We start from the raw sequence: 24,774 nt of genomic DNA on the forward strand, positions 1-24,774 counted from the left end.
TGGAACTTTGTAAAGACTGGGACTATGGACGATTCAGAGACAGGAGCGGAGCGTATCGTTTTCATGCCCGATGGGAAGGCCAAGCCATACTCCTTCGGCAAACCTTTCATCAGAGTTGTCATGGGGGTTGTTGTCTCTGCCATCTTTTTATGTTACCGGCACCGTTACCTTGTTCGAGGGTTGGGAGGTATGACTGTGGGGCTCATCACGTTTCTACGCCGAGATAAAAACGGTTTTCCTGATTCAGCCTCGGAGGATGGTGGTAAAGCGGACTTTGCTGGTTAATTTCTACCCTATGTTCGGGATGGGTTTCATCAGGGCTTTGAGCTCTCGAATCAGACTGATTGATGGGAAGTCGCTGGGGGCAGCCAGTCTCCGCACGGGGGAGTGGGAGGTGATGTTGGAGCGGCATCTGAACCAGGAAGGAAAAGGCAGCCTCGGACGGGGAGGTGGGGGAAACAAACTGTCTAATGAGGATGTCGGTCCAGAGTGCATCTCGGTCCCCCTGCTCTGTTTGCGGCCCCCGACATCATCGATGCCATGTGATATACAACTGGTGGACGGTAGGAGCATACATGATTGAGGCTGAAGGAGGAAGGTCAGCTGACGAGGCGGCCCTGTTTATCCACGGGATAGGCTTTGACTGGAGTCTGTCAGACACGCACAAAGGCCTGATGTGTTGTACCACACGAGGACAGGTGAAGCTAGAGACGCTCTTCTCAGGACTAAGGTTTCTACAGTGCCTCTCCGGTGTCTCTCTCTCTGTTACACCCGGAACTTTGGATCATTTAGAGTTATCTTTATTTATTTTTTTCCCTATGGGGGAAAATTTCAAAATGACAATTTGGTTCAGTTTCAGCATCGTTGTCCCTAATTGACTTTTTTTGTTTGTTCTGTTTTTTTTGTGTTTGTTTTTGTTTGGTTTGTTTTTTTTGTTTTTTGTTGTTTTGTTTTTGTTTTGTTTGTTGTTGAGTTGTAGAGTATTTTAATTTTGAACGGTTTGTTGCATCTTGTGTAGTTTTTAGTAAAAAATTAGTTTTTTTTATAAAATCAGAATCTCTCTCTCTCTCTCTCTCTCTCTCTCCCTCTCTCTCTCTCTCTCTCTCTCTCTCTCTCGTCTCTCTCTCTCTCTCTCTCTCTCTCTCTCTCTCTCTCTCTCTCCCCCCCCTCTCTCTCTCTCTCTCAGGAGGGACGGCAGGAGGACCAGCGAGACGCCGTTGCTCAAGGAGCTGGTCTCCATCTGGCAGAAGGGCGGCAGCTGGAACAGAGGTCCTCCTCCCGCTGCAGACAGAAGCCCGCAGCGAGACCCCAGTGCGCCCCTGGGTGAGGGGCATCATGGGCGGCCTGAAGACGCTGGGCCTGCTGCCCACCAGGCCGTCCCTGAGGCCCGCCGACCGGCAGCGTCTGTCGGGGTTCCTCTACAACATCTCCCTGTACCTCCAGGAGATGAGCGCCGAGCTGGAGGAGACGCCGCCGCGCCTGCCGACCAGGAGCAGCTGTGGAGCCACGGTGCTGCCCGAAGGGGGCGCCGCCAGCGCCGCACAGACCCTGTGGAACGGCGGCGGGGGCGGGGGGGGGCGCCTTCTCGACCCAGCGTGCGCCTCCAGGACTGGTTCTTGTCCCTGAGGGGCAGCCCTCACTGGGACTGGCTCCTGGGCCTCCTGGAGAGCGCCCTCTCCCTGTCAGAGCGCCAGCCCCACCGGCCGCTGCTCGCCTTCCTCTCGCAGAACTGGCGCACGGTGGGCGCCGTGCTGGAGGCCGCGCTGCAGGCCCTGGTCAGCGGGACGTACGGCCAGGCCCAGCGCCGGCCTGCAGGGCTTCATGTGCGCCCTGAGGGGCCGGGGCGACTGCGCCTTCAACGTCAGCTGGCTGCAGCAGCTGTGCTGCTTCTGGAGACGCGCAACTGGAAGCCCGTGGTCAACCTGCACCCGGCGGGCGCCGGAGGAGGGAGGAGGGGGGGAGGGGAGGGGGCGGCGACCCCCCCCGGCGGCGGTGGCAGGGGGCCGGCGGACGCGTACGGACGTCTGAAGCCCTTCAGTTTGCCCCCCCGAGGCTCGTGGCGGCCGGTCCGCTAACGGCTCTCTGATGGGGGGAGGAGACACCGGGTGGGACGCGGCGGAGGAGGACGACCTGGGCTCCGTGCGGAGGCTCCTGCTGCAGGCGCTGGGGGGCCCGGGGGGCGGCGGGGGGGGGGAGCGGGCGGGGGGGCCCGGGGGGCCCGGGGGGGAGAAGAACGGCGTGCTGCTGCAGAGGCTGGACGGCCTGCGGCGGGGTCTCCTGCACCGGGTGGGCAGCTCCGTCTACGGCAGCCTGAGGAGGAAGGTGTCGCAGGTCACCAGGGCCATGCTGGACGACGTGAGGCAGCCTGGTGGACGTGCCGCAGCCTGACCAGCAGGGGGGGTGCTCCGTGGGTGAGTTAACCCTTTCACCGCCCCGCACTACCAACAGACGGTTAACCCTTTCACTGAGACAATACAGAAGGTTAAACCCTTTCACTGCCACACGACAAAGGGTTAACCCTTTCACTACCACACAACAGAAGGTTAACCTTTCACTACCACACTACAGAAGGTTAACCTTTCACTACCACACTACAGAAGGTTAACCCTTTCACTACCACACTACAGAAGGTTAACCCTTTCACTACCACACTACAGAAGGTTAACCCTTTCACTACCACACTACAGAAGGTTAACCTTTCACTACCACACTACAGAAGGTTAAACCCTTTCACTGCCACACGACAAAGGGTTAACCCTTTCACTGCCACAATACAGAAGGTTAACCCCTTTCACTACCTCACTACAGAAGGTTAACCCTTTCACTACCACACTACAGAAGGTTAACCATTTCACTACCACACTACAGAAGGTTAACCATTTCACTACCACACTACAGAAGGTTAACCCTTTTACTACCACACTACAGAAGGTTAACCCTTTCACTACCACACTACAGAAGGTTAACCTTTCACCACCACACTACAGACAGTTAACCATACTATACAATATACTATACAAAAACATACATTTATGTTTTTTAAGGTGACCTTTGCTTTTTCCTAAAGTGACCTGAGGTGTTTGTGTGTGAGAGAGTGCAGGATGTGTGTGGTGTGTCTGTGTGTGTGCGTGTGTGCATGTGTGTGTGTGTGTGTGTGTGTGTGTGTGTGTGTGTGTGTGTTCATGTGTGCTTGTGTGTGGAGAGATCAGTGTTCAATGCTCTGATGGCCTGAGGGAAGAAGCTGAGCCTGAGTCTCTCTGTTCTTGTTGCGTGTATACGGAGGCGCTTGCCTGACCGCAGCAGCTTGAACAGGCTGTTGTTGGGGTGGTGGGGGTCTTTCATTATTCTGCAGGCTCTGGATTTGCACCTCCTATTGTATAAGTCCTCCAGGGGTCGTAGTGCAATACCTGTGGTACGCTCTGCTGAGCGCACCACTCTCTGTAGGGCCTTCTTGTCCTGTGCCGTGCTGTTTCCATACCAGGCAGTGATGTTTCCAGTCAAGATGCTCCCTACAGCTCCTGAGTAGAAGGACTGGAGTATCTTCCCAGATACTCTGAATTTCCTGAGTTGTCTCAGGTGGTAGAGGCGCTGCTTTGCCTTTTTTAACACAGATGCCTTTTAACCCTTTCACTGCCACACAACAGAAGGTTAGCCCTTTACTATCACACAACCGACGGCGATGCTCCATCATTAGCATCATTAGCTCCGCTAATGATGGAGCATCGCCGTCGGTTGTGTGATAGTAAAGGGCTAACCTTCTGTATTGTCACAGTGAAAGGGTTAACCGGCTGTCGTGTGGCAGTGAAAGGGTTAAACAACACTCGGACACCTTGTGAACAACACTCGGACACCTTGTAAACAACACTCGGACACCTTGTAAACAACACTCGGACACCTTGTAAACAACACTCGGACGTCTCACGTCAAGGAACAGTTATGAAAGAAGGGATACGTGTCAGCTGACAATTATACGCAGGTAGAGGTCATATTAGAGGTCATAAATAGGTCATGAGCTTTGAATATTGTACTGAGTGTTACTTTACAGAAGATCAGCTTCACTCACTGCTGTGCAACTTAAACAAACGAGAGAGAACTTTACAGTTTTTCTCAATTGCTTTGGTGCATTTCTCTGATCAGAATTAAAGTTCTCATAACTGTTAGTGCATTTCTCAAAACAATTAGTACAAACTGCAAAACCTAGTTGATAACCTGCAGAAGCGTGTCACTTGCTCAAAATGGATAGTTAATTCCTCAAAAGCAAGTATTCATGATCATGTCAATGAAAGTGTCACTGTCATCAAAATGAAAAGTCCTGACACCATTGTTTATGAACAAGATAGTTTTCGTTATGACAGTTCACTCTGTAAGTGTTTTCCAATGCAAAAAAGTCAGATCTTGGTGACACTTTCTGAAAATGCTCAAGACAGCACTATACACTATTTGCACAGCCATTTGAAATCTACAGTTACACATTGCTGTATTTAGTGAGGTAAATGAGTACAAGACACGAATGTTTCAAATTTTTACTGCATATGCTCTTTGCAATTTTCATTTGTTCACAGCATTGTGCAAAAGAAAAATACAAACTAATTTACAACAAACATAAGAAACACCCTTTGGCCTTTGGGTAGAGCTGTGCACAACTGTAAATAAGTAATATTGCAGTACATATTGGAACTGAATTGGAACATACAACATACACAGTACTGTAAATATTTCATTCACATCCAGACGTTCCTGTCTGTCTGGCCACATATTTTCATCGACATCACAGCGAATATCAAAAGTGTCACCACATGCTGCATCCATGGCCGCTAGCAGTGCCAGTTGGGTATGTGGAGGCCGGTCATATACCTTCCACCTCCAGGCAGAGAAAAACTCCTCTATTGGATTCAGGAATGGGGAGTAGGGAGGGAGATATTCCACCAGCATCCTTTCATGTGCTGCAAACCACTGTCTGACCAGATCTGAGTGGTGAAAACGCACATTATCCCATACAACAACATACTTTATCGTTATATATGCCTATGTTTGTGTACAGCACTTTGAGCTACATGACATGTATGAAAGGTGCTTTATAAATACTTACTTACTTACTTACTTGGTCAGATGGTCGCCATTTAGACCCCTCTCATTCTCAGGGATTATGTCCCTGTAAAGAGTGTCTAAAAAAGTCAGCAGATGTTGTGTGTTGTATGGACCAATGCGGGGTATATGGGTGAGAATGCCGTTTTTTGAGATGGCTGCACACATTGTAATATTCCCTCCTCGTTGGCCTGGGACATCAGTGGTTGCTCTCTGTCCAATGCGATTCCTTCCACGCCTTCTACCTTTTGCCAGATTGAAACCTGCCTCATCAACATATATGAATGTGTGCAGCGGTTCCCTGGCATCCAGCTCCAGTACACGCTTTATCCCAGAGGAGAGAGAGAGAAACATTATTCAAACTTTTCCTGTGTAACATAATGCATTTTGGACAACACATTGTACAGTATACTACTATTGAACTGTCATGTAAGTGTACTGCATGGCACTACACAAAGTAACCAGTTTACAGCACTGAACATTAGAGTATGCATAGAACATATAAATGTTTTACCTGTACATACTGGTGACTGGTCTCCTTCACTCTGTCGCTGTTCCGGTCAAATGGCACATTGTACAATTGTTTCATGCGCATCTCATTTCTCCTGAGCACTCTGTCAACTGTAGCGATTGAAACAGATTCAATATTTCCAAAGATATTGTCATCCTCTATAACAGCGCTTTGGATCTCTCTCAACCTTATGGCATTGTTTGCAATCACCATTGCACAAATGGCTTCCTCTTGTTGCGGAGTAAAAAGCGGCCCTCTTCCACCTCTGTGAGGTTGTCTTGCAATCCTATGTGGTGCAGAGTAAAATTACAGTAATGTACAGTAAACATGATATATACTACTTTACACGTAACCCATATTACTGTAGTGTACAATAACAGTGCTTCCCACTTGTAAAATGCTGCAGTACAGTGTCATAATGAAAATCTCTACTGTAACACTACAATACAGTAAATCTGTGCTGCAGTAAAGGTGTAAGTCTAAATGTAAAATGTAAAAAGTTCTTGTCCCACTGTAAGCTTCATGTATGACACAATGGCAGTAGTGCAGTGCAGATTGTTTAGTGCTGAATTACTGTCCAGTATACACACCCGTTCTCCCGACTAAATGTTTGAATAATTGAATGGACAGTGGTTCTCTCAACATTTGGCTGCACCCTTCGACCTGCCTCAGCCATTGTGAGGCCGTGATTGACAACATGGTCCACAATTGACAGATTTTGACAACTAGTTCAACATTTTTGTATGTAATGACTCAAGCAATGACATGAGGACTATTAGTTTTATAGGGTATAGTTTTATATAAGTATAGTTAATTTTGACTGACATGACCTAAGCAAATGATAATGTTATAAAACAGCAGAGAATTGTATGAAAGCAATTGATGCATGTCCAAAAGCATTTGCAATTTGTTCGGAGGAATGAGAAAATGATGTGCACAAATTACAAAATGTTGTGGAGGTTGAACTAACAGTTATGAGAACTTTAATTCTGATCAGAGAAATGCACCAAAGCAATTGAGAAAAACTCTTATGCTCAGTCAGAGAGAAGAAGCTACTTTAAATCATTATGTTCATGTCAGGATCCCTTCTGGCCTGAATCGCTTGGCCAGTTACGTAATCTCTTCACCTTTTCATTGATGCCAGTAACAGTATCCAGTGGGGCGGCGTGGCTCAGGGGTAGAGCGGGGCGTCCAATGATCGAAGGGTTGGTGGTTCGAATCCCGCTCAAGCCCATGTCCATCCCATTGCCGTTGTGTCCTTGGGCAAGACACTTAACCTACTTGCCTCGTATGAATGTGTATGCATGTGAATGAATGTTGGTGGTGGTCGGAGGGGCCGTAGGCGTTGATTATTCGCCACGCTTCCGTGAGTCTGCCTCAGGGCAGCTCTGGCTGCAATTGTAGCTTACCACCACCGGTATGACTGTGTATGAACGAATAATGGACTCTGTGAAGCGCTCTGAGTCAGAGCAACAGTCAGTCAGAGAAGAGCGCTATATAAATCCAATCCATTATTATTATTATTATCCTGCTGCGCTCTGCAGTTTCACAAGGCTTTACTGTAAGTTGCAAGAGGCCTGTTTCCATCATTCATTCCTGACCTGATTCCTCTGTGATTTACATCTTTCTACAGGGGACCTGAGGCAGCTCATCCTATGGTAAGACACCATTATATCATTACAGTACGTCCTCAAATAATTACAAGAACATTAGAAAGCACAATATTTCCATTCTGTTTTTTTAATTTTACAATCTTTGTGTGGGAAAGAGCAGCCACACGTAATCAAAGTCAAAGTAGCTTTGTACTGATAGATAGATAGATAGATAGATAGATAGATAGATAGATAGATAGATAGATAGATAGATAGATAGATAGATAGATAGATAGATAGATAGATAGATAGATAGATAGATAGATATATAGATAGATAGATAGATAGATAGATAGATAGATAGATAGATAGATAGATAGATAGATAGATAGATAGATAGATAGATAGATAGATCGATCGATCGATATATAGATAGATAGATAGATAGATAGATAGATAGATAGATAGATAGATAGATAGATAGATAGATAGATCTTCCGTCATGGTCTCCCTCGTCTGCCCTCAGGGGGATCAAACATAACGTCACCTGGAACACTCAGGCTCTCGGCCTCAGCTCACAGGGTCTCCCAAGCACCCCTCCCTTCCTGTCCTGTCCCTCCGCCGAGGCTGAGGACGGGAGGCCCAGACCAGCACCCCGCTCTGCCCCTCCAGCAGCCCGCTCTGCCCCTCCAGCACCCCGCTCTGCCCCTCCAGCACCCCGCTCTGCCCCTCCAGCACCCCGCTCTGCCCCGCCAGCACCCCGCTCTGCCCCGCCAGCAGCCCGCTCTGCCCCTCCAGCACCCCGCTCTGCCCCGCCAGCACCCCACATTATCCTCAGGAGAAAACACCCTCCAGACCTCCTCCCTCCTCCAGACCTCCCTCCTCCAGACCTCTCTCCTCCAGACCTCTCTCCTCCAGACCTCCCTGCTCCACACCTCCCTGCTCCACACCTCCCTGCTCCACACCTCTCTCCTCCAGACCTCCCTCCTCCACACCTCCCTCCTCCAGACCTCTCTCCTCCAGACCTCCTCCCTCCTCCAGACCTCTCTCCTCCAGACCTCTTTCCTCCAGACCTCTCTCCTCCAGACCTCTTTCCTCCAGACCTCTCTCCTCCAGCACGCCGCTCCCGCCTCAACCAGCCCAGGGCAGAGCGAGCGGACGGAGACAGAGACGGCCAGAGGGAGGAGTCCTTCGCCTCGACGGAGATCCTGGAGGCGGCCTGCAACGCCTCCATCCCGGGTCTGACGGGCGTGTCCAACTTCACGGTGTACCTCTACTGTAACCTGTTCGATGGGGACAATGGCTCCGTGGACCTGGCGGCGGGCCGCCTGGGACTGGACCTGCACGCCACCTGCTCGGACGCAGCCTGGTACCTGTCCGCGGCCGAGGACGACTACCTGTGGGTCCACATCTGCAGCGAGTTCTTCGCCTACGAGTTCAACAACACAGTCTGTGCCAACTCCTCCTTCTGGATGCAGCGAGCTCACCAGGTGAGACAGGGTTTACATTCTCTTTAGATCAGCGACGGGGATCGAATACAACAGGCTTTTTTAAGGTTCGCCGTTTCACTGCGTTGACACAGGAACATATATTACACAGAATCATTTAGAAGTATGATTTTTAGACCCCTGAGGAGCCTGACACCTGGGAGGAGTGGTGACAGCAGTGGTCGCTTACGTGTAGATAACCCTAACCCTGACAAGACTGCTGAGTTCTGCTGAGTGAAATATCCCTTTAAATCTAACTGATTGGCCCAATAGTGCTTGCTAAAAGTGTGCAGCGTGTTTACTAAATGTTATATTTAGTGGTATATTTATATTTAGTGGTATATTTAGTGGTATATTTGTATTTAGTGGTATAGCTATATATTTTTTTTTAAACTTTGGCCATTCCCCTGGCTCTTTTATACGTTTATCGCATTTATTCTGGTCAAGGATGACCGACAGAAACAGGCTGAAAGGGTTCAGATGGGGGGGAAGACACTCTGGGAAAGGCACGGCTGCAGTCCGGGATTCGAACTCGCTAAACCCCAGATCCGTGACGAGCACGGTTGTCCCCGGCGCCGAAATAGCGCTCGCGGTACGTGGTGAGCTACTGGAGCTCCCCGGTATAGCTATATTTAGTGGTATATTTAGTGGTATAGCTATATTTAGTGGTATATTTAGTGGTATAGCTATATTTAGTGGTATATTTTGTAGTATATCTGGTATATTTAGTGGTATATTTAGTGGTATATCTATATTTAGTGGTATATTTAGTGGTATATCTATATTTAGTGGTATATTTTGTAGTATATCTGGTATATTTAGTGGTATATTTAGTGGTATATCTATATTTTGTGGTATATTTTGTAGTATATCTGGTATATTTAGTGGTATATCTATATTTAGTGGTATATTTTGTAGTATATCTGGTATATTTAGTGGTATATCTATATTTAGTGGTATATTTTGTAGTATATCTGGTATATTTAGTGGTATATCTATATTTAGTGGTATATTTTGTAGTATATCTGGTATATTTAGTGGTATAGCTATATTTAGTGGTATATTTAGTGGTATATCTATATTTAGTGGTATATTTAGTGGTATATCTATATTTAGTGGTATATTTAGTAGTATATCTGGTATATTTAGTGGTATATCTATATTTAGTGGTATATTTTGTAGTATATCTGGTATATTTAGTGGTATAGCTATATTTAGTGGTATATTTAGTGGTATATCTATATTTAGTGGTATATTTAGTGGTATATCTATATTTAGTGGTATATTTAGTAGTATATCTGGTATATTTAGTAGTATATCTGGTATATTTAGTGGTATATCTATATTTAGTGGTATATTTAGTAGTATATCTGGTATATTTAGTGGTATATCTGGTATATTTAGTGGTATATTTAGTAGTATATCTGGTATATTTAGTGGTATATCTGGTATATTTAGTGGTATATTTAGTAGTATATCTGGTATATTTAGTAGTATATCTGGTATATTTAGTGGTATATCTATATTTAGTGGTATATTTAGTAGTATATCTGGTATATTTAGTGGTATATCTGGTATATTTAGTGGTATATTTAGTAGTATATCTGGTATATTTAGTAGTATATCTGGTATATTTAGTGGTATATCTATATTTAGTGGTATATTTAGTAGTATATCTGGTATATTTAGTGGTATATTTAGCACAGGTGTTGTTTCTCACTGCTTCCATTGACTTTTCCTCCCATTTCCAAACGTTGAATGTACTCTCTGCAGATAGCGATGACAAAGGACTATAGTTACTTCAACCAGTCCAGTATCGCCGCCCTGTGTGTGCAGCTGTCGGCCCCGGAGGCCCCAGAACCTGACCCGGTGCGTCCAGGACCCGACTGTCTGTCCCAGCTGGGCCGCCGGGCCCTCAACGCCCAGGACTTCAGACGCTGCTTCCTGCCCAACGACTCTGTCCTGGTCTCGTCTCTGTGTGGCGGGGGCGAGCCCCACGACACGCCACGCCCCCCCCTCCCAGAGGGCCGCCCCCCCGACCCGCCGCGCCCCCTCCTCCCAGAAGGCCGCTGGGCCTCAGAGTACTGCGCCAGACTCCACAACTCCTCCCACGTCGACGCCCCCGAGGAACCCTGTCACTACAAGACTTGGGCCGCGCGTGACTTCGCCAACGCCACCCTCCTGGAGCTCTGCGGTGGCGCGCGCGGCCTGAGGGAGTACGTCTGTCGCAACGCCTCGCTCTACCACCCCGGGCTCGCCGACCTCTGCGCCGACCCGGAAGGAGCGGAACCGGAGGAGGGCGACGGCAAGTGCTTCCTGCAGCGGTTCTTCGACACGCTCCCGGCGCCCTACGACTTCGACACGGCGCAGCTGTGCGCGGACCCGGGCCCGCTGCTGGTGGAAGCCCTGCGCAGGCTGAGCGTGTGCGAGGTGGAGGGCGGCGGGGGGCGCGGGGGCTGGGTGGGGGCGGTGGGCTACGTGTTGAGGCTGCTGGACTTCGTGGTGGGGCTCTCCTCCGGGCTGGAGGAGGGGGAGGGAGAGGCCAGGCAGGGGCTGGGCCAGGCCATCCTGTTGTCCAGCCTCCTGGACAACACCTCGTTCTTGGCCCCGCTGCGGCGCGAGGCGGCCCTGAGCGTGCTCCACACGGTGAGGACCTTCCTGCGCACGGAGCAGAGCTCCGCGGTTAAAGAGGACCTCCTCAGCTGCTTCAGCGTAAGGCACCCGACACAACACGCATGGTTCACCTGCTTCCTCCGCCCCCCCAAAGGGCCCCCCCCCCCCCCCCTGCTGACATCCAAACAATTGAAACGGCTTAAGCAATTCCCCTCCCGCTCTTTCAGCACCACGGACAGCTCGCATTAGACCCCCGGAGAGTGAAGAGGAGAGGAGAGGAGAGGAGAGGAGAGGAGAGGAGAGGAGAGGAGTGAGGAGGAGAGGAGAGGAGAGGAGAGGAGAGGAGAGGAGAGGAGAGGAGAGGAGTGAAGAGGAGAGGAGAGGAGAGGAGAGGAGAGGAGAGGAGAGGAGAGGAGTGAGGAGGAGAGGAGAGGAGAGGAGAGGAGAGGAGAGGAGAGGAGAGGAGAGGAGAGGAGTGAAGAGGAGAGGAGAGGAGAGGAGGAGAGAAGAGGAGAGGAGAGACTAGGAGAGGAGAGGAGAGGAGAGGAGTGAGGAGGAGAGGAGAGGAGAGGAGTGAAGAGGAGAGGAGAGGAGAGGAGAGGAGGAGAGAAGAGGAGAAGAGAGACTAGGAGAGGAGAGGAGAGGAGTGAAGAGGAGAGGAGAGACGAGGAGAGGAGAGGAGATGAGGTGAGAGAAGAGGAGAGGAGGAGAGGCAAGGAGAGGAGTGGAGTGAAGAGGAGAGGAGTGAAGAGGAGAGGAGAGGAGAGGAGAGGAGAGGAGTGAAGAGGAGAGGAGAGGAGAGGAGAGGAGAGGAGAGGAGAGGAGAGGAGTGAGGAGGAGAGGAGAGGAGTGAAGAGGAGAGGAGAGGAGAGGAGAGGAGAGGAGAGGAGAGGAGTGAGGAGGAGAGGAGAGGAGTGAAGAGGAGAGGAGAGGAGAGGAGAGGTGAGGAGGAGAGGAGAAGAGAGGAGTGAAGAGGAGAGGAGAGGTGAGGAGGAGAGGAGAGGAGAGGAGAGGAGAGGAGAGGAGAGGAGAGGAGAGGAGTGAAGAGGAGTGAAGAGGAGAGGAGAGGTGAGGAGGAGAGGAGAGGAGTGAAGAGGAGTGAAGAGGAGAGGAGAGACGAGGATAGGAGAGGAGAGGAGAGGAGAGGAGAGGAGAGAAGAGGAGAGGAGAGACAAGGAGAGGAGAGGAGAGGAGTGAAGAGGAGAGGAGAGGAGAGGAGAGGAGAGGAGAGGAGAGACGAGGAGAGACGAGGAGAGGAGAAGAGTGAAGAGGAGAGGAGAGGAGAGGAGAGATGAGGAGAAGAGAGGAGAGGAGGAAAGGAGAGGAGAGGAGGAGAGGACAGAAGAGGAGAGGAGAGGAGAGGAGAGGAGAGGAGAGGAGAGGAGAGGAGAGGAGAGGAGAGGAGAGGAGAGGAGAGGAGAGGAGAGGCGAGATGAGGGGGAGCCTGATGTGAGCTGTCCGTGGTGCTGAAAGTTAAGCACAATCATTGTAAACACCATGGACAGCTCACTTCAGGCAGAGTGAAAAGGAGAGGAGAGAGGGTGCGAGTGGTCTGTGGCGCTGAAAGAGCAGCCAATGAGGGCCTAAAACGAGACATCCTGTGACCTCAGATTGTAACGTCCACCTCTTGGTTGAATGAGCAAAGTGCTTATGTAAGTTGGCTTTGTATACAAACAAATACCAATGTATGTCGTCTTATGGCCAGGGATGACTGACCGGACAGTTCATACAACACACAGTGATCAACCTCAAGGAAAACCACAAACTGCATGAAAGCACTTGTGACTCACATACATCCTGAAAAGGCCACAAGAGACGACCATAAAACATAACGTGTACATATCATACGGCCTTCATTCAATATTTAGGACCAACTATAGCATGCCATACGTCCATCATTCAATATTTATGACCAACTATATAGCATGCCGCAGATATGTGCTCCAATGAGCACCCATTCTAGGTTAAGCTGTTACACATAGTGGTATTCAATGCAGACTAATAGTTGATACATAACACATAGTGCTATTCAATGCAGACTAATAGTTGATACATAACACATATAGTCTAGATGGAAACATAGGTCCACCTACATGGTCTGGATTTTTTGTGTAACAGGTTGAAATAATGTCCCATGGGGTTTATTTTTAACCCTTTACTACAGCTATCCTGAACGAAAACCTGAAAAATAAGAAAAAGAAAACAGCAACATATAGAGACAAATTAAAACATTTCCCCCAAACAATATTGACCCAAGGAATTCAGTAAACTTGTTCTTTTTAAGATTCAAACACATCTTGATTCTATTTCAGGACAAGAAAATGCAAAAAAAGCTGAAAATGTTTAGATCACATCTCTATTTTCCCACTTTACTCAAATGTAGTCCATCAGATGAGGAAATACAATGTCAATAAAGATTGTATCATGATGTTATGCCCTGAATATTGTAGATTTTGTGTAAACAAGGCCAAAAGTGGAAGACTAATGTGAAAAGACTAATTCGTCCTACATAGACAAATTAACACATTTTCCTATACAATTTGAAATCCAGTGAAATATGTTTTGTTAAGGTTCAAACAAAGTACTATACAGTACATCTTCTCTGTTGGCACAACATTAAAACCTAAACTACTAATCATCATCATCATCATCATCATCATCATCATCATCATCATCATCATCAAAGAGATCGTCAAAGTCTATCTCTCCAATCTCCATCCTCATCACACTCATACTCTCCATCCTCCTCATCCACTTTATGTTTTGCATAATCTGCCTCCTTATTAAGAGCTTCTTGCTCTTCTGACTCCGCTTTCTGGGCCAGTACCTCAACAAGAAAAGGAGGGAGGATGGGTCCAATCGTCCAGACAGGCTCTAACACCCCCCCATCCATCATCTTCTCCAAGCCCATATCCTGATCATAGGGTTTGGGCATCTCAAATATTGGCTGGTCTGCCCTTTTGTATAGCAGGCAACTCTGAAGTTGACTCGCTGTACATGTGGGATGAGACAGACCTTGGGAGGAGGCAGGCGATCAAGGTCTACTTTGGATTTTGCATCCAGGACTTTATCAGCACCCATCATTTTCTGCAGCATCTTGGCCCGCACAGCATCAACTGACTTCATGCGACCATGGCCATCCATAATGCAAGTGAAGGACTCCACCTCCTGTTGGAGCTCATCTGTCACCAGCCATAATGCACCAAGATGACTGAAAGCCTTCTGGAACCTAGGGTTCTTCTGCAACTTCTTCAAGGAATCCCTTGCCTTTGAAGGCGCTGGTACATTCTTCCCCAGAAAATACATAGTATCCCAGCAGAGTGCTGCAGTACTCAGGACCCAGAGACTCAAGGCCAGTTCAGACACATTTATCAGCTTGCGATGCCAAGGTGCCAGTGCTGTGGTCGAGGTATAGAGGTTGATCCTGCTGACATGGTAGAGGAGGATCATCAGTATATAGAGGTTGATCCTGCTGGCATGTTAGAGGAGGATCATCAGTATATAGAGGTTGATCCTGCTGGCATGTTAGAGGAGGGTCATCAGTATATAGAGGTTGGTCATGCTGACATGGTAGAGGAGGATCATCAGTATATAGAGGTTGGTCATGCTGACATGGTAGAGGAGGATCATCAGTATATAGAGGTTGGTCATGCTGACATGGTAGAGGAGGATCATCAGTATATAGAGGTTGGTCATGCTGACATGGTAGAGGAGGATCATCAATATATAGAGGTTGGTCATGCTGACATGGTAGAGGAGGATCATCAGTATATAGAGGTTGGTCATGCTGACATGTTAGAGGAGGGTCATCAGTATATAGAGGTTGATCCTGCTGGCATGTTAGAGGAGGATCATCAGTATATAGAGGTTGATCCTGCTGGCATGTTAGAGGAGGATCATCAGTATATAGAGGTTGATCCTGCTGGCATGTTAGAGGAGGATCATCAGTATATAGAGGTTGATCCTGCTGGCATGTTAGAGGAGGGTCATCAGTATATAGAGGTTGGTCATGCTGACATGGTAGAGGAGGATCATCAGTATATAGAGGTTGGTCATGCTGACATGGTAGAGGAGGATCATCAGTATATAGAGGTTGGTCATGCTGACATGGTAGAGGAGGATCATCAGTATATAGAGGTTGGTCATGCTGGTAGAGGAGGATCATCAGTATATAGAGAGGTTGGTCATGCTGGTAGAGGAGGATCATCCAATTCCTTGGGTCAATATTGTTTGGGGAAATGTTTTAATTTGTCTCCATATGTTGTTAACTTCAAAAGTGATGCTGTCTTCTTTTTCATTCATGGTTAAAAATAAACCCCATGGGACATTATTTCAACCTGTTACCTGTTAAAATCTTAAAATAGACACTTCAAGGATTAAGAAAAAACAGGTGGCGAAAAAAAATCCAGACCATGTGACCTATGTTTCCATCTAGACTAATAGTGCTATTCAATTTACATTTTACATTTAGTCATTTAGCCTCTCCCGGAGGCTTCTCATTTCGAAGCAACAATTTAATTGTTTCAGTTTTTTACGAAGGGAATTGTTTGTCTTGATTCTATGTTGAGCTGTCCGTGGTGCTGAAAGCACACACACACACACACACACACACACACACACACACACACACACACACACACACACACACACACACACACACACACACACACACACACACACACACACACACACACACACACACACACACACACACACACACACACACACACACACACACACACACACTGTTTCTAACCAGTGAATCACATGTGTCCATTTTCACATCAGCCAATCCTGTGGGACCTCATTCAACAAGAAGACAACTCCTCTGCCCTCAGAGTTCTGATGCAGGTACTGAGCCATGCAGAACTTACAACCCTGTTACCACCTGACCTGCAACCCTGTTACCACCTGACCTGTACCACCTGACCTGTACCACCTGACCTGCAACCCTGTTACCACCTGACCTGCAACCCTGTTACCACCTGACCTGTACCACCTGACCTGCAACCCTGTTACCACCTGACCTGCAACCCTGTTACCACCTGACCTGTACCACCTGACCTGCAACCCTGTTACCACCTGACCTGTACTACCTGACCTGCAACCCTGTTACCACCTGACCTGTACCACCTGACCTGCAACCCTGTTACCACCTGACCTGTTACCACCTGACCTACTACGACTATGCTTGCACCTCATGGTACCAAAGCACCTCAAAGGCGCTAAAAACAAGATTACAAACAGCACAAAACAAACTGGTCGGACTACTGCTTGACCTCACTCCTAGAACCCACCTCACCCCTGCCCACTTTGACAACCTAGGATGGCTTAGAGTAGACGACAGAGTACAGCAACTTGCAATGGGCCTGGTCTACAAGATACACTACACGACCAAGGTACCCATGTACATGTCAAAATACTTCCCAAAGGTCAGTGAATACCACGATCACAACACCAGAGGGAGCTCCACAAATCATGTTAAACCCAGATTCGGCTCAAACAAGGGACTAAACACGTTTCGCAATTATGCCACATCAATGTGGAACGCCCTACCCACAGCCGTAAAGGAATGTGAATCACTACCCACTTTCAAAAACACTCTCAAAGAACACCTACGGGAGACTGCAATTCGAAACTGGCCCCTACAAATGTCCTAACCCAGTTGTACAGTAAATGACCAAGTATGGCTTTGTCAGTATTCCAATGTACAGTGTACAGTGCCCCCCCCCCCCCCCTACCCAAACCCCCCCCGCCCCCCACCTCCAATGTACAGCCCCCACCCACCCAACCCCACCCCACCCACCCAACCTCCTCCAATGTACAGTTTCTACGTCAAATGTATATACACTCTTTTTCTGGACACTTTTTATATCACAAACAGTACTGTATTTGCAAATCTGATATGTCATAAATGTATAGATGTAGCAGTACTGTCTATCTGTATGTCATGTATGTCATATGTTATGATGAATTGAAAATGGGGGACCCTGATGTAAACAAAACGAAAGTCTTTCTCTGGTCTGCATCCCCTTAACAATTGTATGTATTGAGCTGTACTGTACTGTACCCATTCTGCAATCTGTTAATACACTTTTCAATCAATCAATCAATCAATCTGCAACCCTGTTACCACCTGACCTGCAACCCTGTTACCACCTGACCTACAACCCTGTTACCACCTGACCTACAACCCTGTTACCACCTGACCTACAACCCTGTTACCACCTGACCTACAACCCTGTTACCACCTGACCTACAACCCTGTTACCACCTGACCTACAACCCTGTTACCACCTGACCTGCAACCCTGTTACCACCTGACCTCGTATTGATAGACAACCCTGTACAGCAGGAGAGGTGGCGTGACTCTGTGTTTCTGGAGGCCCTGCTCTGTCTCAACAGGAGTATCTGCAGATGCCAGGAGAGACCATCCGCACGCTGGTGATGTCTGCAGAGAAGGACGCCGTGAAGAGATTCCTGTCTCACATGCATCAGAGTTGGGACCAGCTTCATGTTGAAACCGCCCAGGTTTGTTTGAAAAACCTATTCTGTCAATATAATGGCAGACGCTGTGCAATAAATTGATACTTGATACAATGTAACAACTATGTCATTTGGTACCTAGTCTGTACTGTGTTCTTGTATCCAGTTTATCTGATTGCACTGCATGGTTAAAGGTTAAAAGAACATGCCCGTCTTCTCCAGAGACAGACAAGAAGATGGACACCAGTGTCCTCTCTGTGCGTTCAGTAGAAAGCTATACGGCTGTAAGCTAGCCTAGCTTAGTACAAATGAATGGAAGCAGATATGGACCACTAGCCTATAGCTTAAAACTCCAGGAGAGGTGTTTTTGACCAAAAGCTAGGCTAGCTGGTCCGTATCCACTTCCCTTCATCTGTGCTAAACTAGGCTAGCGTTGCAGCTGGATATCTTTCGACTGAACGCCAGGGAGGAAATGCTCATCTATCTTCTTCCTTTAAGACTTAAAGTTTAAGTTCTCCCACTTGAACGCTGTTTCCTGCAGGCCTCCCAGAAGGAGGTGCAGGCCATGGAGACCATGACCGCTGCCTTCATCCACAAGTTCCCGCGCGTGACCCCTGACCTCTTCGTGGACCTGTCCCAGTTCCTGCCCTTCATGTCGGTCTCTGACATCATGAGTTTCCCCGCCTCCTTGCTGGTCAACGACAGCGTGTGAGTGGTGAACCCTGGCTCAAACCCCGCCCTCTTTAGCTCGATCCTCCAATCACAAGTGTCAAAGTGGTCAAGTGTCAAGACAAATGGAGGTTCAATTTCCATTTTTATTTTTTATAAATTTGTTTATTTAAGGCGGCTGGGTGGCGCAGCGGACATTGCGCTCGTCACCAACGCACGAGACACCGGGTTCGACTCCGGCTGTCGGCGTTGCCTCCGGCTTGGGCCGGCCGTCATACTGACTCAATTGGCAGAGTTAGAGGGTGGGAAGTCGATGGGTGGTAATCTGGACGTTGTGGACAGCGACTCCTACAGGTCGGTTGGGAGACGCCTGCGCAGCAGAGACAGGAAGTGGCGGGGGTAGTGTGAGCCTCCCACACGTTACACCTCGCCAATGAGTCCGCGCTAGCAGGTGAAAAGATGTGACAGGCTGCCTCCTCGTGTACCGGAGGGGACACATGATGCAAGGCTTCTATCCTCCCTACAGCCGACCAGTGGGGGGCACATGCGAGCAACGTTCAAGACAGGGGAGAATTGGCACGTCTAAATTGGGATGGGAGAAAAAATTGAAAAAGAGGAGAAAAAGTGGATCAAAAATAAATTTGTTTATTTAAAAAAAATTATTTACACACTTTATATTTATAGAAAATTAAACATAAACAACTACAACCCCCCCCCCCCCCCTCCCCAGCTCAACCACCCTCCCCACCCAAGATCCCCACCCACCCACCCCCTCCCAATCCCAGGACACCCACCTCCCCCACATCCCTAAGACACGGAAAAAAGAAAAACAACATTGAGCAAAAAAATAAATAAACAAATGAATAAATGACAAATAACACTACAGTACGAACAAACGAAACAAAAACAAATCAGAAAATGTAGCTGATTTCCATGTTTAATCCAGGAAGTGTGACGACGTTGAGACTCGTGCCTCCTGTGTTACAGCTTGACGTTGAGACTCCTCCTCCTGTGTTACAGCTTGACCTTGAGACTCCTCCTCCTGTGTTACAGCTTGACGTTGAGACTCCTCCTCCTGTGTTACAGCTTGATGACGACGTTGAGACTCCTCCTCCTGTGTTACAGCTTGACGTTGAGACTCCGCCTCCTGTGTTACAGCTTGACGTTGAGACTCTTCCTCCTGTGTTACAGCTTGATGACGACGTTGAGACTCCTCCTCCTGTGTTACAGCTTGACGTTGAGACTCCTCCTCCTGTGTTACAGCTTGACGTTGAGACTCCTCCTCCTGTGTTACAGCTTGACGTTGAGACTCCGCCTCCTGTGTTACAGCTTGACGTTGAGACTCGTGCCTCCTGTGTTACAGCTTGACGTTGAGACTCCTCCTCCTGTGTTACAGCTTGACGTTGAGACTCCTCCTCCTGTGTTACAGCTTGACGTTGAGACTCCTCCTCCTGTGTTACAGCTTGACGTTGAGACTCCTCCTCCTGTGTTACAGCTTGACGTTGAGACTCCTCCTCCTGTGTTATAGCTTGACGTTGAGACTCCGCCTCCTGTGTTACAGCTTGACGTTGAGACTCCTCCTCCTGTGTTACAGCTTGACGTTGAGACTCCTCCTCCTGTGTTACAGCTTGATGATGACGTTGAGACTCGTGCCTCCTGTGTTACAGCTTGACGTTGAGACTCCTCCTCCTGTGTTACAACTTGCTGTTGAGACTCCTCCTCCTGTGTTACAGCTTGACGTTGAGACTCCGCCTCCTGTGTTACAGCTTGATGTTGAGACTCCGCCTCCTGTGTTACAGCTTGACGTTGAGACTCCTCCTCCTGTGTTACAGCTTGACGTTGAGACTCGTGCCTCCTGTGTTACAGCTTGACGTTGAGACTCCTCCTCCTGTGTTACAGCTTGACGTTGAGACTCCTCCTCCTGTGTTACAGCTTGACGTTGAGACTCCTCCTCCTGTGTTACAGCTTGACGTTGAGACTCCTCCTCCTGTGTTACAGCTTGACGTTGAGACTCCTCCTCCTGTGTTACAGCTTGACGTTGAGACTCCGCCTCCTGTGTTACAGCTTGACGTTGAGACTCGTCCTCCTGTGTTACAGCTTGACGTTGAGACTCCTCCTCCTGTGTTACAGCTTGACGTTGAGACTCCTCCTGTGTTACAGCTTGATGACGACGTTGAGACTCCTCCTCCTGTGTTACAGCTTGACGTTGAGACTCCTCCTCCTGTGTTACAGCTTGACATTGAGACTCCTCCTCCTGTGTTACAGCTTGACGTTGAGACTCCTCCTCCTGTGTTACAGCTTGACGTTGAGACTCCTCCTCCTGTGTTACAGCTTGACGTTGAGACTCCGCCTCCTGTGTTACAGCTTGACGTTGAGACTCCTCCTCCTGTGTTACAGCTTGACGTTGAGACTCCGCCTCCTGTGTTACAGCTTGACGTTGAGACTCCGCCTCCTGTGTTATAGCTTGACGTTGAGACTCGTGCCTCCTGTGTTACAGCTTGACGTTGAGACTCCTCCTCCTGTGTTACAGCTTGACGTTGAGACTCCTCCTCCTGTGTTACAGCTTGACGTTGAGACTCCTCCTCCTGTGTTACAGCTTGACGTTGAGACTCCGCCTCCTGTGTTACAGCTTGACGTTGAGACTCGTCCTCCTGTGTTACAGCTTGACGTTGAGACTCCTCCTCCTGTGTTACAGCTTGACGTTGAGACTCCTCCTCCTGTGTTACAGCTTGACGTTGAGACTCCTCCTCCTGTGTTACAGCTTGACGTTGAGACTCCTCCTCCTGTGTTACAGCTTGACGTTGAGACTCCGCCTCCTGTGTTACAGCTTGACGTTGAGACTCGTGCCTCCTGTGTTACAGCTTGACGTTGAGACTCCTCCTCCTGTGTTACAGCTTGACGTTGAGACTCCTCCTCCTGTGTTACAGCTTGACGTTGAGACTCCTCCTCCTGTGTTACAGCTTGACGTTGAGACTCCTCCTCCTGTGTTACAGCTTGACGTTGAGACTCCTCCTCCTGTGTTACAGCTTGACGTTGAGACTCCGCCTCCTGTGTTACAGCTTGACGTTGAGACTCGTCCTCCTGTGTTACAGCTTGACGTTGAGACTCCTCCTCCTGTGTTACAGCTTGACGTTGAGACTCCTCCTGTGTTACAGCTTGATGACGACGTTGAGACTCCTCCTCCTGTGTTACAGCTTGACGTTGAGACTCCTCCTCCTGTGTTACAGCTTGACGTTGAGACTCCTCCTCCTGTGTTACAGCTTGACGTTGAGACTCCTCCTCCTGTGTTACAGCTTGACGTTGAGACTCCTCCTCCTGTGTTACAGCTTGACGTTGAGACTCCGCCTCCTGTGTTACAGCTTGACGTTGAGACTCCTCCTCCTGTGTTACAGCTTGACGTTGAGACTCCGCCTCCTGTGTTACAGCTTGACGTTGAGACTCCGCCTCCTGTGTTATAGCTTGACGTTGAGACTCGTGCCTCCTGTGTTACAGCTTGACGTTGAGACTCCTCCTCCTGTGTTACAGCTTGACGTTGAGACTCCTCCTCCTGTGTTACAGCTTGACGTTGAGACTCCTCCTCCTGTGTTACAGCTTGACGTTGAGACTCCGCCTCCTGTGTTACAGCTTGACGTTGAGACTCGTCCTCCTGTGTTACAGCTTGACGTTGAGACTCCTCCTCCTGTGTTACAGCTTGATGTTGAGACTCCTCCTCCTGTGTTACAGCTTGACGTTGAGACTCCTCCTCCTGTGTTACAGCTTGACGTTGAGACTCCTCCTCCTGTGTTACAGCTTGACGTTGAGACTCCTCCTCCTGTGTTACAGCTTGACGTTGAGACTCCTCCTCCTGTGTTACAGCTTGACGTTGAGACTCCTCCTCCTGTGTTACAGCTTGACGTTGAGACTCCTCCTCCTGTGTTACAGCTTGACGTTGAGACTCCTCCTCCTGTGTTACAGCTTGACGTTGAGACTCCTCCTCCTGTGTTACAGCTTGACGTTGAGACTCCTCCTCCTGTGTTACAGCTTGACGTTGAGACTCCTCCTCCTGTGTTACAGCTTGACGTTGAGACTCCTCCTCCTGTGTTACAGCTTGACGTTGAGACTCCTCCTCCTGTGTTACAGCTTGACGTTGAGACTCTGCCTCCTGTGTTACAGCTTGACGTTGAGACTCCTCCTCCTGTGTTACAGCTTGACGTTGAGACTCGTGTCTCCTGTGTTACAGCTTGACGTTGAGACTCCTCCTCCTGTGTTACAGCTTGACGTTGAGACTCCTCCTCCTGTGTTACAGCTTGACGTTGAGACTCCTCCTCCTGTGTTACAGCTTGACGTTGAGACTCCACCTCCTGTGTTACAGCTTGACGTTGAGACTCCGCCTCCTGTGTTACAGCTTGATGGCGATCCGGGAGCACAGCTCGGAGATCAAGTCGGTGCAGAAGCGAGCCTTCGTGAAGCGGCTGCTGCAGTCCAGCGTGGTGGGGGACGTGCCCACATGGCCCCCGTACTTCCTCACCTCCATCTTCCCTCTGCTCCCGTACCTTCCCATCAGCCACTTCCAGCAGCTCACCTCGCAGCAGGTGAGAGGCCCCTCCCACTTCATGAGGCTCCTCCCACTTCCAGCAGCTCACCTCGCAGCAGGTGAGAGGCCCCTCCCACTTCCCGAGGCTCCTCCCACTTCCAGCAGCTCACCTCACAGCAGGTGGGAGGCCCCTCCCACTTCATGCAGCTCACCTCGCAGCAGGTGATAGGCCCCTCCCACTTCCTGCACCTCACCTGGCAGCAGGTGAGAGGCCCCTCCCACTTCCAGAGGCCCCTCCCACAGTGTAACCCGCTTCACGTGACGATATTGTACAGTCACTATTGTAAGATAAGATAAGATAAGATAAGATAAGATAAGATATGATATGATAAGATCTGATATTCCTTTATTGATCCCCTTGGGGAAATTCAGGCGTCATAGCAGCATGGGGGAGGGGGGGTACAGGTACGGGCAGGGTAATAGTAGAAAGACATTAATATAGGCAATAGAATTATAGTAAAGATCATAATAAGCAGTGTAAACAATACAATTAACTTTAAATATAAGCATCTGAGCGAGTAGGCAGTGTGATCAAAGGCGTAGCTGAGGGTCTGTATGCCCTATCAGTTATATTATACATTACAATAAATATGGTTAATAACACTTCTGTTATTAATATATATACTATTAGTAAGTAAAGTATACAGTATACTAGGCCTGTCCCCGACTAAGGATTTGTATAGTCGACTTTGATTGGCCGAAATTTGCCGATAGCCGAATGCAAAAAAAAAATATTATATATTATTTATCTTTTGGGGGGGGGGGGGGGGGGGTCATTCCATTTGGGCTGTGGGGGGTGCTTACAGTAATGTCTGAAGGAGTCGACTGAAGGCGTCTTGTCCTCTGCGAAAGCATGCAATTGGTCCACTGATGGATACATCTTGATATTTGTCTAGTCTAGTGTGTTCATTAGACGGGTGAAATCCTCTTTCAGTGCCTCTGTGCCTGTTTTCTTAGGCAGTTAGCCTCTGGTATGCGTGCCATTAGCGTTAGCCACGCTTCTAGGCCTCTTTGCTTTTGGAAAGAATGATTTAAAAAAAATTATAATAATTATATATATATATTTTGTATTTGACTAAGAGGTTGGCAGTCGACTACGGCTCCTTTCAATCGATTAGTGGACTATTCGACTAGTCTGGGACGGGCCTACAGTATACATAAGGTACTAGGGGTGTAACGATGCATCGATTAATCGAATGTGTTAGAATCGATGCATCGATTTGAATATGTTAGAATCAATTATAATCAAAATTAATCGGAATACATTTTATTTATTTATTTATTATTATTTATTTTTTTATGTTTTTTTCTTTTTGTGTGTATTGTTTTTATTGACCTATAGTCCATTCATGCTGAGTGAATCAGTTCCCCCAGCCACATTTGTGTATTCAAAAATTTTTGGGGAATTAACAGATAGAACATGTATCGAAAATTAATCGAATCGAATCGTGGTCAAATGAAGAGATCTCATGATGCATTGAATCGTTGCCTGAATAATCGTAATCGAATTGAATCGTTATAAATCGTAATAAAGTTCTGAATGTAACTCACATTAGATCAGAGGAATGTTCTCGACTATACGCCATTCTTCTCACATTTCAATATGCTTCATACTTGTATGGATCCATATCTGTAATAAACTACCCTATTGAACTCAGAAGTTGTCTCCTGCATCTTTATAACATAAAATATGATTTAAGTATTCCATTCTTCATGTTTCATAATTCGATATAGAGCGAAAGGTTGGCGACGACGTGA

General features: G+C 48.2%; 1 protein-coding gene across 1 annotated transcript in view; it reads left to right on the top strand.

The window, feature by feature from the left end:
• Positions 1-304: 304 nt before the first annotated feature.
• The window catches only part of LOC311223374 (stereocilin), a gene marked incomplete at both ends in the record, with an annotated part of 110,536 nt that continues 86,066 nt past the window's right edge, over positions 305-24,774 (top strand). Inside the window, 16 exon segments of the mRNA XM_084308162.1 lie at positions 305-563; positions 1,187-1,473; positions 1,476-1,799; positions 1,801-1,882; positions 1,885-1,931; positions 2,053-2,358; positions 2,360-2,411; positions 7,230-7,254; positions 7,715-7,828; positions 7,924-8,144; positions 8,305-8,678; positions 10,449-11,387; positions 16,077-16,139; positions 17,694-17,819; positions 18,316-18,482; positions 22,828-23,014. Of these exon segments, the coding sequence (XP_084164288.1) occupies positions 305-563; positions 1,187-1,473; positions 1,476-1,799; positions 1,801-1,882; positions 1,885-1,931; positions 2,053-2,358; positions 2,360-2,411; positions 7,230-7,254; positions 7,715-7,828; positions 7,924-8,144; positions 8,305-8,678; positions 10,449-11,387; positions 16,077-16,139; positions 17,694-17,819; positions 18,316-18,482; positions 22,828-23,014 (3,573 nt within the window).

The sequence above is a fragment of the Notolepis coatsorum genome, assembly GCF_963971535.1.
Source record: "Notolepis coatsorum genome assembly, chromosome: 2".
Classification (NCBI taxonomy): domain Eukaryota; kingdom Metazoa; phylum Chordata; class Actinopteri; order Aulopiformes; family Paralepididae; genus Notolepis; species Notolepis coatsorum.